We start from the raw sequence: 17575 nt of genomic DNA, 5'->3' as shown, positions 1-17575 counted from the left end.
CACCACCACCACCACCACCACCATCGGCCCACTGATTTATTTGTGCGCGCGCATGTTTGTAGCTTGAAGATAAAGCATACATTTAAATTTAAAGAGGACGTCGTTGTTTCGCGCTCATTTTTAGAAAACAGTTGTTTCTAGCTTTTACGCGCACTATGTCACCTATAGGCCTAATCGAGACGGCGTAGTCACTAGCCATTCACCTATCGCAGGTTTCGACCCGTCCATACCTGGCTATCCCCGGTACACAATGATCGTCGACAATCAGCGCGGTGTCTACAACCTGCGAATCACAAACGTCCAGATGGAAGACGAAGCGGAATATCAGTGTCAGGTTAGAAACGCCTTTTCTCCCTGCTATTTAAAAAACCTCGCAGACAAGATAGGTAGAGCTCCTGTGCACGACGCTGGGTCAGGTGAGCACATACTACACGGGGCCTCATTATTAACCTTCATGAACGCATAATGCTCACAGGCTTTGGTCAACGAAGTCAAGGTGGCCGAATTTTACTGTAAGGGGAACTCTGCCTTCTGTACCGAGCCACTTCATTCGTGAAAATGTTCCTTGGAAAATGTAAAAGAACAAGTACGCAAATATTAAACACACCCAGGAACTCTTTTTCTAATGGCCATCGCACAATTGCTGTTGCAGTAATATGTACACCGATATATTGGCCCGTACACAGGTTGGACCGGCACACAAGAACCATGCAATATGGACGGCAGCTCGACTCACAGTGCTTGGTGAGTTTATTACGCGAATTTCTCCCTGGAACCAGTTCAATGCACGATTAATCAACGTGGGATGACTGCCACGAAATATGAAATCCTCTGGACTACCTCTGGTATTGTTTTCTCTAGCAATACGCAAACACCCCCCCCCCCCCTCCCCGCGCTCCAGCCCATTGTGCCAACTAGTATCAAAATATTTCAGGGAACCTTGCACTCGCGCGCAAGACTTAAATGGGAAGCTGTTGTAGGTGAGCACTGCTGGACAAGTAGTTGTGTTTCAGTATCATTGTTTATTTGCATAGTTACGGTGCTAATAATCGTCGTCGTGTGTATCGAAGCGGTCGTCGTCTTCTTCGCGGCGAGTGGTGGGTGCAAAGTCATCGTCAACGTTGTAGACTTCCACCAGCTCTTCGTCATCGACTCGAGGCAGTGGTGGCGGGATCTGTGATTCGTCTGGAGAAGAACTGGCAAACTCGTAGCCATGTCTCCAATTATCCATAATGGCTTCTAAAAAATGCGGCGGCCGTGGTGACCTCTCCGAAGCAGGGTGTCTTTTCACATTTAGCATTAGCGCTGGAGTTCTGTTTTAAATGTGCGGTAGTGCTTGACGACAGCGCTGGAGCTTTTCGTTTCTTTTTTTGCTAAACCCCTGCGCGGACCGGAGACAAGCGTGGGCCGGTGAGCGAGGGGCCTGTCTGCATGAGAATCGGAGCGTGAATTTTGGTTTAGCAATATTATCGTGCAGGCGTCATTTTGGATTATAGCCGAGCAATACAGCCCAAGCGGGCTAACAAAAGATAAAGCGTGCATGCCGGAACACATTTCCATGACTGATTGATATGCATGGTGTTCACTTCATTGAGTGACGTTAAATTTTAGCTCGTAAGTTTGTTTCTGTGGTCACACCGATGCTGTGCATTGTCATATAATTTTAACCTCGAACTTTTTATACAAACAGAGCTCCTGAAGGTAAATCAGGTGCAGGATGCTCGAGAATGACCCGTTTCTTGACGATGACTGAGAGCCTTCCCTAAATATTTAGGCCTTATGAAAAACGCACGATTTTTCTTTTACACTGGTTTGTGACATACAAAAGCCATTCCAGTGTTACCATGTATTCCATTTAGCAGAGTCGTATTATATTTCACATAACGCTAAACCAGTCTGTACGAATTCAAGCGCAATGCTCGTAACTTTGGTTCAATATTCTGTTTAGACAACTAAGCATTTCGGATTTGCAGTACAGGTTGGATAGGAGAATTCGCTGTGCATTTAAAATGGTAATGACAGGAGGTTTTCTAATCTAAATGACGGTGCTTGTGTTCTTTCTCTCCGAGGTAAACAATTAGGTTCGAATATTGCTCGTGCCACTGGCGACATAATTAAGTCGTAGCATAACGTTAAGCTTTCGATGGTGTTAGTGGAGTCAGGAATGGGAGCGCAGCATTCTCGTACGATTCTCTTTGGGTGTACGTCGTGGCCTCCGTCGTGGCTGCCCAAAGCATTAGGAACTCGCCCAAATTAGCATAGCGGCTATTCACCGAACTTAGTTTCCGCCTTTACTGATTCGGGGCTTCTGAGTCGAACAAGGTGGTATTGATTCACTTTGGTCTGCCGGCAATCCAAAAAGTGCCGACGAAGGAGATCGAGCTTCGACACCGAGGCAACGGCAGCGTGGTCGAGGTGCGCGAAGCGGAGAGCCTGGTCATCGCCTGCTGGGTGCGCAACACCAAGCCAGCAGCCGACATCAGGTGGCTGCGGAACGCCCTCCCAATCGCCCAAGGTATACCGCTATATGTACAAAAAAGAAGCTATCCGGCCGCACCTAATGTTGTGGAAATGCTATTAGGCATCACGAGGAATTGTTGTTGAAGGGACCTTGTTCCCAGAAAAAAGAAAAAAAAAAGTTTTTTGTAAGCCTTGCTGAAATAGCCGTTACCTAGCCAGAGCTTGAAAGTAACATATAAAGACGTTTGCCGTTCCGGCTGCTTCGACAATTGTGGACACAGCTCACGCTTTTTTCTCCCACCCTTGCGTGTGCACTATTATCGCCGTAAATCCACCTGCATGATGTGATTTGCGCGCACCGAGGTTATCGCAATGGGCGATATTTTCTTCAGCAAAACTGCGTGAACAGCGAGGAAGGCAAGAACGCATGTGCCCCGCTGACTCATCACAACGCAGGATGCTCTTTTTTTCGGTAGGCGCCAAAGGCTACTTCTTGTTGTGTTTGAGTTTTAGATGTGAAGCGTATATTGAAAGACGTCAACAAGTTTTCGGCGTCGGCACTTTGGCGTCGATATTGGCTCTGCTCTACTGTCGCACGGGGCCTTTGCGCTGCCCTTTAAGATGCCGGGAAAATGAATCCAAACAGCGCATAAATCCACACGTATGAAGGGTGGCCAGAGCAAAACCGCAGCGGTGTATTATTGCCGGCTATCGCCCGTGTGGTTTTGTGCATTTTGTGATTGCAAATTTATAGCAATACACCCAGCGTTCGGCACAGATTAAATACCGGTTAGCGCTGCGTTAGCTTTTCGCCATACCTTCGAAATCGCTCTGAGATATTTCGGTTTAAAGAAAACCTTTTAAATAATGTAACAAATACACAGCTTAATTTGTCATACTTAGATGCAAAGTGGAACTTCATCTTACACGTCTTCAGTTCTATGCATTGGAAAAGAAGCTGGTGATCCCTTGGTACAAGTGATTCTAGATCAGGCTACCGCTACCGAAACGGCCGACAGTCACGAAGATGACAGTAATGGTGACATTTTTGTATCACCAATGCAGTGCTGCTTCTGATAAGTATATTCACTTTGTGTTAACATTTAATATTCAGCTTTAATATTAGTTCTATTATTTTTGGTACTTCTGTCAGAACCGGCGTCTAACGCTTATGCACAGCGGGCAGTCTATTAAAACAGGTGATGTTTAGCGCAGCACGGCTTCGGTGAAAACTGACTGACTACGCCGTAACGCATGCGTTGAACTACAAGTGGCGGGCGCCAGTGTAGGAGTGGTATTTTTGGTTTTGGCTTCCCAATTTCAAATAGCATAGTGCCTTGCATTTACAGCCAAATTTCGTTATGACATTTAAGATAAAGAAAACAGCCTTCCCAGAAACACCCAGCCTTTAGGCCCATCCCTTTCAAAACGCTCCTATTGTGTTTGCCCCTCCAGAAAAGGCCCTGACGAGACAGAACGCCTCGGGGGACAAGCTATTCTCGGTGTACAGCTCGATCACGCTCTATCCGAAGTTGGACGACAATCACGCCGTGTACGCTTGTGAGGCGACGCACCCGGCGCTCGAGGCACCTCTGCAGGCGTCCGTCACCGTCAGCGTACTGTGTGAGTGGCGAAAAATGACAAGGATCTTTTATATATTTTGCACACCAGCCGAGCCCTAGCATGCTTTCTGATTGGAGCCGCATGCCAGGAAGTTGTTTACGTTTCCAAGGGAACTTTGGTTTGCCCCGGCGTCGGCTTGGGAGACCGGCTTGCTATACTTTGCGTACCAGTTTTGCAGACATTCTGCTTGGGAAATATACTGCTACGCACATAATTAATGTGTGCACCTTTTGTTTTGTTGCGTATTCCAGCAAGTTGAGAGTACCTGGCATTTTTTATGCATTTTGAAATACCGGGACGTGCTATGGCACGGAGGCACGAGACACCGATGTTAGCACGACTAGATGGTTTCTAGAATGAATAACTGTTGCAATCTTAGCGGTTTTGTGCGATTCCAAAGGGATTTCATTTATACTGGTTTTCTAAGTTTACAAAAAAAACGCGAAAACTGAGCTGTAAACCGGCGCTTTGACACAAGTGTTGTGGGGCAGTAGAACTGACCGCGTCGTTACCGGAGCTGTAGGGTCCGGTAACTACTTTGGTTAGGCCTAACACATCTCCTACGGACAAAACTCTGATACAATTATGTAACAACCGCGCCAATAATAATAATTACACGTAGTCTTAGTTCATTAGCTATGGCAGGGGTTCTCAGGCATGTTGGTCCGAGGGAACCCTGCTAAGTTTCGTTAAGTGCCAAGGAACCCCCCCCCCCCTCCCGCCGTTTTTCATTCCGTTCATGCCACATTAACGTTCAATAAATTCAAAAGCAAGCAAGGGTATCGTTTTTCCCCCGTAGACTTTACGCGAATGCGTACGCTAGCGGCACCTATCTCCAAACAGGAGAAATGCACATGGGGGTAATATAAGGCCGAGATTCAAGTGCAATAGTTTAACCACGTGGCCCATTTTCGGAGTCTGGCGGGCTACAAGCTGCTGGCGAGATTTATTGCGCAGCTCGCGCGTTTCTGTTATGCGCCGAGATGTGCTTACTGACACTCGGGCGTGAGTAATGGAGGTTCCTTAGATCGATCGCACCTCAAGTTCACCATATAAGACTTTGAGACTGCGGAACCAGGGAAAATTTATCAGTGGCTCGCGGAACCCTGAGGAGGGTCCTGCGGAACCCCTAGGTTCCGCGGAACCCACTTTGAGAAACCATGAGCTATGGGGAGAATATGAAAGAACTCGTTTTTTAACCGCCTACACCGCTTAGTGAAAACTCAAGGAAAGGGTATACCGTAACACACCCTTGCACGAAAGCTCCTGTTCACATTGAACGTTAAACATGCTCACCTGTCGCTATCTTTAACACCAATGACTCTTTTAAGCCACCTCAGAACGATGGGTGTGCGGTCAAAGTAAGCATATCCAGAAGTCCCTCGTTTTCACCCAATGATGGGCCAAGAAGCAACAGAATATAAACCCTTAGTACTGGAAACTCTATGGACTCTTTCGGAAACATTCATAAAACACAGCCATACGCGCTGCGTCATTGGGCATATCCTTATTATACTGAGCTACCACTTACAGGCTAAAACAAGTGAGAAGGCAACGCATGGAGTTCATTGAGTGATGTAACAAGACTTCGGGTACCATCTTGTGTGGACTCTCTGCATCCAACTTGAGATCATTTAGCGCCAACCTCCAGCTGTCGCGTGCTTACAGTAAATCTTAGGGCATTATGCCTTCTGGAGTGGGATGACAGATTAGGACTTTTGACGCGCCCTTTGCACCTCTCACAGACCCTCCAGGAGCCCCCGAGATCGAGGGCTACCACGAGGGCGACATCGTCCAGGTGGGCGACACCCTGACGCTGGCCTGCATCTCTCGCGGAGGCAATCCCCCGGCCTCACTCACCTGGAGCCGCGACGGCCGGCCGCTGCGGGCACGCTACAAGGCGGCCTCCCGCGAGGCAACCAGCGCCTACACGTTCGCGGTAGGGGCGGCCGACAACAACGCCGTGTACCGTTGCGAGGCCAGCAACGTCGTCACCGTGCAGCCTTCGCAGGCATCCGTCACCCTCAGCGTCCTCTGTGAGTGGCAGCATCAGCTCCTGGAGAACGGACCGCCATTAGGCTTCACGATGCAACCTTTAAGAAGGCATCTTATGCAGCAAATTTTAGAGCAGTGGCAGTGCGGAATATTTGGTCTATTTAGGAAAAAATGTCCAGCATAATAGCTTGTCAGAATTCTTTGATTTGATGCTGAGATGCTGGCTTTACGTGTTCAGCTTTAACAGGATGCAGATTCTTCTGTACCGTACATTGATAGTGATAGATACACGGTACCAAGATATGATATTCATGCTAACAATATAACAAACATTGCGGCATACAGGTTATAAGGGTACATAGCGACATGTTCTAAGGAATCGCTTTGAGTGCCGGCCGTTTGATACCCTTTCAAGGCAGGAAAGGTGCCAGAGATGTTAAACTATGGTTTATCTCACAAAGTGTGCGCAGCTCAGTGGGCGCTGCGTTGTGGTCAACATCCCGCCCGCATCACTGCGTCTGACTAACCGCGTCATTGTACGGTGGCTGGTTGAAGAAAAGCGACAATAGGCGTTAAAGACTTGGAAAAACGTTTCCCCTCCACTTGAAAGGCGGAACCAAAAGGCCCCAACGCGTATTGTGGCTTTTATAGACGATAGTATGTCTTCGGATACTTGAACTCAGAAATATTCATCTGTCTGTCTGTCTGTCTGTCTGTCTGTCTGTGTCGATTCAGCCACCCGGCCAAAGCTAAGCACTTGTTGAACGCGACGCTTATATTGCCAAAGCCATTTTAAACACCTAGATCCGGTGAGAGTGTGCATACTTCTCGACATTCTTGAGCAAAAAGCAAAGCATAACGCCTATCTGGGGCACCACATCAGTGCATAAGTGATATTTGCAGTGTTCCTTTATTAAAGACACATGGACGCTTCACTTTAAAGGCGCGAGTCTTTTTGGGCTGCGACGTCAAGCGAAATATTAGTTACTGGAATGCGAAACGCAGAGCTCTCCGCCGCGTATACGGTGCAGCCACCTGGCAGTGGCCCTGTGTGCGCAAGGTCGTGTGTTTCCCAGGGACAGTGCCAGATGGTGCCACCAGTATCACGAGCAGTATCTACGATGGTGCGCTGGAAAGGACGGCGCCAGGTCACGTGGTTTCCCCCCCTTCAGCGGCCATGGTAGTGGTCATGAAGTGCCAAGTGTAGACGCGAAGACATGCTCAGAAAACGCAAGCAGGGGGGCGGGGGGGGCAGAAGACTATCGTCTTTCGAAGACATTTGTAGCGAAGCAAGCAGATACGCGGCCATTTTGCTTTCGACCGGCTACCGTAGAACATGTCACTGAGTTAGACGCGCTGGTGTGGGTGGATTGTTAATAACAATTAGCGCCCAGTGTGCTTCAGGCATGCTGTAAAATGAACTGTTGGCGAACTCAGTTATCAGTTTTGAGTGTAAAATCGGTAGTAATAGTTCGCAAACCCGAGTGTTGGTAGAAGCCCGCCTGTCTTGTTGCTCACTGCAAAAGCGTCAAAGAAACATTTTGCTTGAAATTTCTCAAAATTGTATATCAAACGCTGGAACATGACTGCACGCTGCTTACGGAGGGCACAAAATAATGAGTGTGCTACTATTACGTACGACTTATCGGACCTGAGCGTGCGATAGTATTGGCACTTGGGCTGCTGTAATCAACGACAAAATTTGTGATCTGCGTGTACATATCGTCCAGGAAAACGACTTTGATATCGCCGTGCACTTTTGCGTGGCGCGAGAAAACCAGTGGTCCCGCATCTATGCAGTTATGAGAAGCAGTGTAGAGAAGCAATTACACTTATCCAGCTTACACTTCCGTCAACCACTACTGGTAGGGCCTAGACTGGCTATAAGCCAGCAATACGTTTTCCCGATCACTGCATTTCCTTAGCTAGCCTGCGCCCAGTTAGATACTCCGTTTCAACGATCTTCCCCTGGCATGCTCAGTCCTTTACTTGTTGAGCAAAGGTATGCCACGCCATGCGTGTACAGCCATGGAGAAATGAAAAAAAAAAAAAAAATGGCACAGCTTGCACTAGGGGTGCCAGGCTGGAGAAAAAGCAGGGCTGGCGGCCCCTCTCCGTTCATTGGAGACCCTTCTGTTGCACATCACAAGGATTTCCGAATTTGCCGCTAAAAGTTCTCCATGACTGGCTGGCCCGGATCGTTTTGTCCGCAGGCTTTCACGTCTCTCCCAAAGTGGACCGCGTTAGCACGCACTGGAACCCGCGGTGACCGGCTTAGCAAACTCGGCGTCTGTGCTCTCTACTTTAGGCTTGAAGGCACGTGAACTGGAGAGGAGAACAGCACGCGAGAGGTCGTGCCAGGAACGTTATGCAAAGTGTTCTCCAAGGTCGAGCTGGCCGACGCCGGGCGCTCCTCACGAGGCGCAGGCTTATGTGATCTTGGTACTTTTCTTGGTATTTTTTTGCGAGCTTCTCACGTGATGCAAGCCCACGCGCAAGCCTGGACGACGCCAGGCGTTACTCACGAGGCGCACGTTCAAGTGCCCTCGGCTGGGCTGAGTTTTCTGGTAACGCTCCACGGCGGAAGTTGACGCTTAAACAGCCCTAGTGTTAAAATGCCAACACAATAATATCAACGAGAACACCCAAAATTGAAAAATACTGTTCATGGTGGTAAAATATTGGCGCGCTATTGTCATGTTTGGAAAGCCACATTTCCTAACTATGTTACTCTGATTAAGCCATGCGTAAATTTGGCTTTCATGGAAACAAATCGTGCTTTTTGTGTGTTACGCTTCATATTTTCGTGGTCGCGTTTCATTTGTCCATGAATGTACGCTATAGGAGTGATCACGAAGGAAAAATACCGCCGAACATTTGTTCTTTTCTCTTTTTGAAAGTAGCCCTGATATGCGATAACATCGTGATGTTATCGTATTGATATAATTGTGATGTTATCTTGATGTTATCGTACTGTGCCCGTATTGACACAGTAATGAAGATATCTAACATGCTGAAGGACATTTTACACAACCGCAAAATATACATTTCAACTCCCATGGCCAAGAAAACGTGGGCACTGATTTGAACGAACGCTGCTGCACTTAAAAAAGTTCCCCCCAGAGCACTGATTTGGAAAGCCTCGCTCCAAAATGTCTCTTGCGAAAAATGTGCGCACGCCACAAAATTCAACTTTATTGAAACTTGCTAATCCAGTTGCTACCGGAATTTTTCGATGGAAAGGGAAAAATGAGCGCACGGGAGACGAAACGCGGAAGTCCGAAGGACAAGAGCATGCCATGTGTCCTTCTCGGTCGCTCGTACGTTGTGTAATTGCAGCGCCTCAGACAGCCTTGCGAACTTAGCTTTGCGCAAGACCTTATCTCGCGACGCATAACGCTCCGCATGCCCCACATTGCCACGGCGACGCAGTTCCTCCCGCGCGCGTCTTTATGACGGCCCCCAAGGAAGCCAAGGCGGGGGACCTGGTCACTGTCACGTGCACCACAGCGCCTAGCAACCCGGCGGCCGAAGTGTCCTGGAGACTGGATGGGCGAGCCGTGCAGCCGGCCTCTGACCAGTCGACGGTGCAGAACAAGAACGGCTGGATCACGTCTTCCAACCTGACAATCACGTTGACAAGGCAGGTACGCCTGCACCTCTGTCCGGCCATGCTGGCTGTCACCAGGAAGGAGGTGGTGGTGCTAGTTGAAACAAAAAAACTTTCTGCCTTTAAAATAACTATCAGCTCACCAAAACATAACAAGGAGGAGGAGGAATACTTCTAGAAAGAAATGCTTTAGGCCTGTTGAAAACCAGGAAGCACACATGAGTTAGAGGAAATCGGGTTTACCGGTGAGCTTTGAGCGGCTAGCGTAATTCGGATGAGAGTGAGGATGCCAGGGGACGAATTCTCTGAAGCGACGGGGCGTGGCTTCGAAGCAACGGGGTAGCGCCATGCAAATGCATGTGTTCTGGGGTCGGGGCCGTCGCTTTGAGGAGCTTTGCAACGAGTGTGAGCCTGAGAAAAGCACTGTGGCAAGGGCGCGAAGTGACACCCACTGCCCCCCGTCGTTTCACTTGTCGCCTGGCGCCCTTGCCGCAGTGCTCAGCTATGTCGCTTCGCTCCCCTGCCACAGTGCTTTTCTCATGCTCACACTCATTGCACAGCTCCTCAAAGCGACGGCCCCGACCCCAGAACACATGCATTTGCATGGCGCTACCCCGTCCCTTCGAAGCCACGCCCGTTTTTTTAGAGAATTCGGACCCAGTAGCGTCGTTGCCCGTGCAGGGCCTGCTCGCCCTTTGCTTCGATGTCGTTTTCTTCCCAACCAGATCACATTTTGTAACAAGGCCCACTTAGAGGCAGCGGTGGGGAGGTGGTACTGGAGCTCTGGGTAGGGGGGTTGAAGACGACAAGTTGGATTTGTGCCTCCAATTATTCAGGCAAACGCTTTCAGGCTTCAATGCAAGCTAGACGCTGTTCAAACGGAGGGGTTCTCGGCACATAGCATTGCATGGCCATGGGAGCAGACTCGCAGCTTTAGACTAGTCGCGCAAGACCGCTATTCATCGAGAAGTGTGCTATGAGTGTGGGGGTAGGAGTATCGACAGTGTGAGGGCTAATGGGGATTTCGCATTCATATGTTGTGAATATTAATGCGCGAACAAAAACTTTCTTCCTATTAAAAACGATCACTGCATCCAAGTATGATAAGAGAGCTTTTCGATTTCTGGCTTGCAGTAGATACTGGAGTGTAGAACTTTTGGCCTGCGTGCGTATTAACAATTTCGAAGATATTCACGTGTGTCTGTGAACAATCATTACTTGGCATGCACGAACAAATGCGCTTCCTTTCCAAGCGGCATGTTCAAGCCGCAATCATTACCGGTGGATTTAAGAGCAAATTGATCCATTTTAACGAGATTAACTTGGCCATTTAGCTCCCAACCACCATTTCCTTGAATGTTTTGAAGACTTTTTGTGCAAAGGTCAGAAATTTGTGTTCAGGACGTATTGTGCAGATTTTAGCAGTATAGCATTTTCACGTAGGGCCTGATCTAAACTTTGGAGCTGAGGTCAAGGGCGTTTCGGCCGTTTTAACATCATTAGCTTTTAGGATGGTTGTTGAGCATTGGGTGGCGCTGCTGTTAAAGCCTCACGCGCAAGTCCGTGCTGACAACTGTAAAATGAGCGACCCGATGCTCGCCTAATTGGCCACTTGACCATGCAAACTCCCGTATTCCTGCATAGAAAACGAACTTATCGTGAGTGCCGTTGGCACTGGATTACCGTTAAAACTCTCTGTCTCGTAAGACATGTTCCAAATCCCGGACATGGTTTTGACGGGAGAGAAGTTTAGGCAGCACGCGAGAGGGCTACGTCCTGCTCTGTACGACGATTGCCTACTTTACTACACAGGTCATGGTAGACGGAGATCACGTGACATGTACCAAGCAAACGGAGACGAATCAGCGCTAGCGCCGATACCTAGCTGAGAGGGAGAGATGGTATAATCAGGAAAGACGCAGAGGGAGAGACGGTACAGATGTGTATGCTTGGCAGGTTGTCCTTTCTTGAGAATAAGAAGTAGTCACAGTTAAATAAAATTTAACGCGCTTTTAGTCTACCGTGAATATGGTTATAGGTAGGTGAAGTGTTACAGCAACGGAACGTGTCGGGGCAACACATCCGATTAAGGATTGGCCAAGACGTTTTTCTCGGTTTGACACGAATAGACAGCTGGTTACAACAGCTAAGTAAATTTCTGGGGTTTAATTTCAGGTTTATTTTCAAACGAGACATTTTCAACATTGACAGGTTTTAACCTGAGTACCAAAACTGCGAAAAGAATAGCTTCCAGAACTCTCAGAGCTCACGTTTAATTCAGCGCCAAATGTCGCCCTGCCCGTATAGCATTACTCCTAATGGCTTTTGCTTCCCCAGAGCGCGGATAACTAGTATTGAGGCGTGATATCTCACAGAAACGAACCTCTCAACTTGCGCGCCTACTATGCAATATTATTCTGAAGAACACCAATAAACTTGTTTGATTAATGGTGGAGGTGGGGAAGCAATGATGCCATGTCACGAAATGCTGCAGTTGGGAGCTTACAGCTGGTCAAATACATTTTTTGAGGGTAACCCTACTACTCGCTGTGCAATACAGGAAGTGGGAGAGTCAATATCAACATTTTTTGCCTCATTATCGAAAATCGGCAAGTTATAAAATCAATCATAATCAAACCGAAGGTAAAGTTAGAAGGTGGCAAGATGAAGGTGGCAAGGTGGCAAGAGTCAGTGACTTTCCTCGTCACTAATTTGGAAAGCCACACCTAGAAGATAGAGCTACACCAAGAACAGCTTTGCGTAACTTGGTGAAAAAAGGAACACAGGCGTGTGTATAGCAATGGTTACATATGTTTCAATATTAATGTGAACGCTATGAACAGAGACGCGAGAATTTTAATTTACCGCGTCAATGTGCCTGCTGCCAAACAAAACGGGAATTCTTCGATAACAAAGCTTGAAAAGGGGCTAGTTTGTGTTTCGTTGCACACATTATACAAGCGCTGACCGAAGTGTAGAGGTGAGAAATAGTAGGTTTATGTAGCCGACGCTCCTTTCCGTGCTCTTCCGTGCTCAGAATACGCCGGTATTATTGTCTTAGAAAATCCCGGGTCATCTCCACTAACGTGAAATCTTGGGAGGGGCGAAGCATCCAATGTGTAAGTGTATTCTTGGCGCCTTGGCGCTTTTGCCCACTGAGAAGAAACCGTTGCGGGGTAGAGGTATACAGCTTTTCTCTAAAAGTCCCGTGTCTTTGAAGCACGAAGCGTCCTAACGCAAGGCGTTGGAAATCGAGCGTCCTGGTGAGTTCCTTCAGTACGCGTTACGTTATAGCGCGAGGCGTTGGAAAACGAGTGTGCTGGTGGTTTAGTACCGTCACTACATGATACTACGACGACATGAGACGCCGACCGTCCGAGCCCCGAAGGTGCTTCGCCCCTAAAATGTTGCGATTTTAGAGATATGCAACTTCGCTACGGCGGATGTTGAATATGCTCATCTTTTATCGGTTAATATTTGTTCTTATTTTATCCGTAGTCTTTCTTTTCTCCCCAATGCGAAACTCAGCACTTTCTTTCTAAGTACACTAATCATCCATTCATTCCTTCAAAATGTGCTTGCCCTAAAATCGTAATTGTGTCTTGTGCAGGATCCGGACGCAAAGTCTTTCACCTGTATTGCAGAAAACCACAAGCTGCAAGCAACAGTGGTACAGACGGCGACAGTGAAAATCATATGTAAGCCCCTTTTTCCTGACTTAGGGGAACGTAAGGGCGAGAGAGATTGATTTCACGTAGAGCCATTCTGTACTGGGCTTCCGACATATCCGAAAGACTGTTACCCTGCTGGTAACATATCGAGAAGAGCTTGTGTCTGGGTCAAATGGCTCGCTCCCAAATGAACCATGGTTCAAAGTTTGCATATGCAATAACGAAATCTCGCAAATAATGATGGCCAACCGTTTAAATGTCCCATAATCATCATCAGCCTACCCAAGTCCACTGCAGGGCGAATGCCTCTCCTATTGACTTCCAACCCCTCCTGTCCTGCGCTGCGCGAGTCAACTGTTCGCAACCGAATTTCCCCTGTTTCATCTCTTCCGTTCGTCCAGTTAGTGTGTCGGTCCAATTATTGCTTGCCCAAAATGTTCAGATATCATTCGTTTCCCTAGCCATCCTAATTACAACCTTTCACCTCCCGTCCGTCTGTGCCCACATTTTTTCGGTTGTCATTCAACTATTACCGCTCTTTCCGTAACAGATCTTGTCCGTCCACACTTGTCGCATGTCGTTCGTCCTTCGACATGTGCTGGCTGTTGTTTTCCTCATATATATGGAGCGCAAAATATGGCCATCAGTAGAATGAAGCTCTGCAAAGCTGTTAAGAAAAATTGGGAGATTTTAATCTTGGCAGTTATCGTTCTGAATTGAAGGTTAATCTCTAAATCGAAATGACGATCAAAGCTAAATGAATTCCGATACGAAATATTTGCAAGTTTGTAAATTAGAAATATATGTGCTTTTACGCGGCATTCAACAATGACGTAAATACATTTCTTTATTAATAAATGAGCACATGACCACACTTGTTAGACGCGATTTCTGTTTGCCTTGGAACTTCGCAAGCCGCGGAACTTCGCAAATTGGGATATTTCCAGGAATTCAGCTATTTTACCTGAAGGTCTATCGTGTATGCCTTTTCAGATCCTCCTCGCGCTCCTGTGATAATCGGCTACGACGAAGGCACTCCCATCGTGGCCAACTCAATACAGCGCATCAAGTGCGTCTCAATCGGCGGCAATCCACTGCCGTCGGTCAAGTGGTACAAGGGTAGCAAAGAAGTACGTCTACCAATTTTTTTCTCACGGTGTTTATGCAGGGCTGCGAATAACCGTGGTATGTTACATTTACGCTGGCGACAGGCATAGAGGCTAAAATGCGGTAGTAAATGCTTGCGTTTTCCCATTTCTCACTAGAGTCTGATAAGAGGCCGATCCTTTAATTCACCATGACAACAAAATACAAGTTTACTTTTCTTGATAGAGTCATTTTTATAGTGTGCCCCGTGCTTCTCCGACACTAAAAGATGTTTTTTATTCCCCGAGAAATTAATGAATTTAAGGCAAAATTTAATTCTGTTGTTCAAACATATGTTTCATGTCTTAAGCGATGATGTATCCAGAGCAGGCACTTGAAAATATTGTTAGCATGGTGACTAGGTCTGCAGCGAACTGCAAAACGTGCTTTGTTTCCTCGCTTACCATTCTTCCTCTCAGACGGCCCTATGCTGCTCGGGACCACTTTCCGAACTCGCTTTGTTTTTGATCAAATTAGTTGCGGGATGTTTTTTTTAAGGTAGATGTTTTTTTTAAGGACAGCTTTGCAGCTATAACCGGCATAGTGAGCGCAGTTCGCACTGGTGCTTCAATGTTTACGTGTGCGTCCGTTAATTCAATTTTTTACCGCGCCATTCTAACTGCTATAAAAATGTGCATTAAAATTAACCGCAAATAACTCTCTCTGGAAGCTTATAAACCCTGTTTAATTTGCGTTGGATTTTGCCGGCCGCAGCCCATCCAACAGCTGCCCATAATACGTCATAGGTTCTAGTGCGGGGAATGAGCTGTTGTGGTCGCATGGTCATTCTCTCTTTTTCCTAATTATATAGCTTACTTGAGTGAAGTTTGCGTTAAAAGTGGTGTCAGTGTTATTCTAACGCGACAATTTTTCGAATAAACTGAAGTCGCATTTTGTTTCGTGGACCCTGTAGGGACCTAGTAGAATGAGAAGGGATGCCTTAGGGAACGGCCAGCAGGGCTGGGGCATGAGGTTCAGAAACTCGTGGCGCCAGATGAGAAGCTGCGCTCAGAAATTAGCAGTCCCAGCCCAAACGTTCCAAGAAGATGGGGCCGGGGCGATCAGTTGTTCCCCGTCCTTTGCTCATTCACTACTGGGACTCAGTCACTACGCGAATAAGGTAAACCCGCACCCATTCGTACGAAGAGAAAACGCTAAAAAAATGAATTAAAACACATTGAAAGGAAAAGTGAAGTTAGTTCATGGCGTGATCCACACGCACGACCTTCTTGTTGAACGTTCTTGTTTTGTCCTGCAGTACTCAGCGCTGTCTACGGTCACCGGAAGCGGAGTGTCGAGCGTGTTGGAGATAATGGCACAGCCCGACGACAACCAAGCGATGTTTCACTGCAAGGCTTCCAACTCGGCAACCACAGAACCACTGACAACATCCGTGAGGACGACAGTTCTGTGTACGTACTGCGCTACCTGTTCTTTAGTTTTTGGGATACGCGGCGCGAAAGCAGCGGATCGAGGCTGCACCAAGAGCGAGTGATGCTTGCTTGCTCTTACTGGACGTACGAGCTTTTCATTATATGCGCACTGATTTTGCGGCAGCCTGCGAAAGATATAAAATAAGGTCAAAGTGATGTCAAAGTGACTGTGCTGCGCAGAAAGGTTCGTATGGAGGGAATAATAAATACAAGATGGCGTTTCCCATGTGAGTTCATCACGTATGGATTTAAGTGGGAAGAGCACCAAAATACCAAAAGAATGTGGTGAAATAAAAGAAATCTCGACGATTGTAGGAAAGTTATTAATCAATGAATAAATCAGTGTGCGGAACTGAAAAAAAAAATAACGGTGCGGTTAAGGTTCGGGTTCAGGCGAGTTCATTTTGTTCCGATTCAGTTCCGGTTCGACTAAATCACGTACCGAACCGATTCGCGAACCGGTTAGGAAGCTTGAACCAGTTCGCAAACCGGTTGAATGAGTTGAATTACCAGCTAAGCGAGACAAAAAGATTAAGTACTTTAAAACAATAACTACAAAGCGAACAATTCGAGATGCTGCTGTTTCCGAATAACAGTGGTGCAATTTTAAAGCAAACTTTCAAGAATTGGGAGAGATATTAGTAAAGCAGATGAAGTAGCAACCATTTACCAGCTACTCTCCCGCATAGACATTACATTGTCCTAAAGGGACTAGATAAAGCCACCGCTAAGAGATATGGTGGTGGGATATATTTTGTACCCTTTCTTTTTTTTGTTAAAACCGAATCCTCGATATGAAATTGCCCATCACGGTAACCGTCAAAACCGAGACTTAGGCCTGCGTACCGGTGTCTTTAAATACCAGCGATTGTGCACTTCTAATCAGTTGTAGCATAACAAAACCTCCTACAACAGCCACGTAAATTCTACCAATGAATTCGATTATTTCGATTCGATTTATTTAATTCGATTCGAAGCAGCAAACAATCAGCAAATAATCACAAGGCACGTGTAGCGAATACTAAGAAAATACAATCGAACCCCTTCCAAGAACGAAAAATTGATTTTTAAGTAGCGCTTTTCCAATCATGAACGTATACCAAGAAGCCCCACTGGCAGTTCTTATAAAACTATAGTATAATTGAAAGATCCGCTGTACGTTCAATTGAAACTCAATATTCGAGCATGTGCCCTTTGTGACACTTCTGATGATGATTTTCATCGTCGTGATAGGACCTTCACTACAACTTGAAAACTCTAGAAACCCGCCCACCACTCAACAGCACTGACTAATAAGTTGCATACATGGAACTGTACTGTCTGGGCGGGTGCGTCGAGCGCACATTTCATATAGGTAGCTCGACATGAGTTCCAACCATCAAGTCAGTGGTAATGTCAAACAACCCACTCTTTGATTTTTAATTGTGGGTCAACTAAATTCACTAACATTACCGGTAGCTATGAAGGCGGTATCTTAGCAAGTATTCTTTTAGGCAAAGGCATGTGACTGCGTCAGGCATGATTCTCTGCATTGCGCATTTCGAGAGCGCGTTGTGACATCTCTCACTTTCGCCTTTTTTGGAGATACGTATATGGTTTAACGGTCATGGTCTCTCAATAAGCGCTGCAACACGTTT

General features: G+C 46.9%; 1 protein-coding gene across 1 annotated transcript in view; it reads left to right on the top strand.

Annotated features, from left to right (window-relative positions):
• The window catches only part of LOC144179654 (nephrin-like), an 81514-nt gene that overhangs the window by 32962 nt on the left and 30977 nt on the right, over positions 1-17575 (top strand). The window contains exons 3-11 of the mRNA XM_077708092.1: positions 213-334; positions 687-744; positions 2363-2515; positions 3916-4083; positions 5829-6119; positions 9511-9725; positions 13299-13386; positions 14353-14489; positions 15764-15917. Of these exons, the coding sequence (XP_077564218.1) occupies positions 213-334; positions 687-744; positions 2363-2515; positions 3916-4083; positions 5829-6119; positions 9511-9725; positions 13299-13386; positions 14353-14489; positions 15764-15917 (1386 nt within the window). The remainder of the gene's footprint in view (positions 1-212; positions 335-686; positions 745-2362; positions 2516-3915; positions 4084-5828; positions 6120-9510; positions 9726-13298; positions 13387-14352; positions 14490-15763; positions 15918-17575) is intronic.

The sequence above is a fragment of the Haemaphysalis longicornis genome, unplaced genomic scaffold (genome assembly GCF_048455015.1).
Source record: "Haemaphysalis longicornis isolate Haplotype H1 unplaced genomic scaffold, Haemaphysalis longicornis Haplotype H1 scaffold_4, whole genome shotgun sequence".
NCBI lineage: Eukaryota > Metazoa > Arthropoda > Arachnida > Ixodida > Ixodidae > Haemaphysalis > Haemaphysalis longicornis.
Note: the sequence above shows the minus strand (reverse complement) of the source record. Positions and strands in the feature narration are given on the sequence as shown.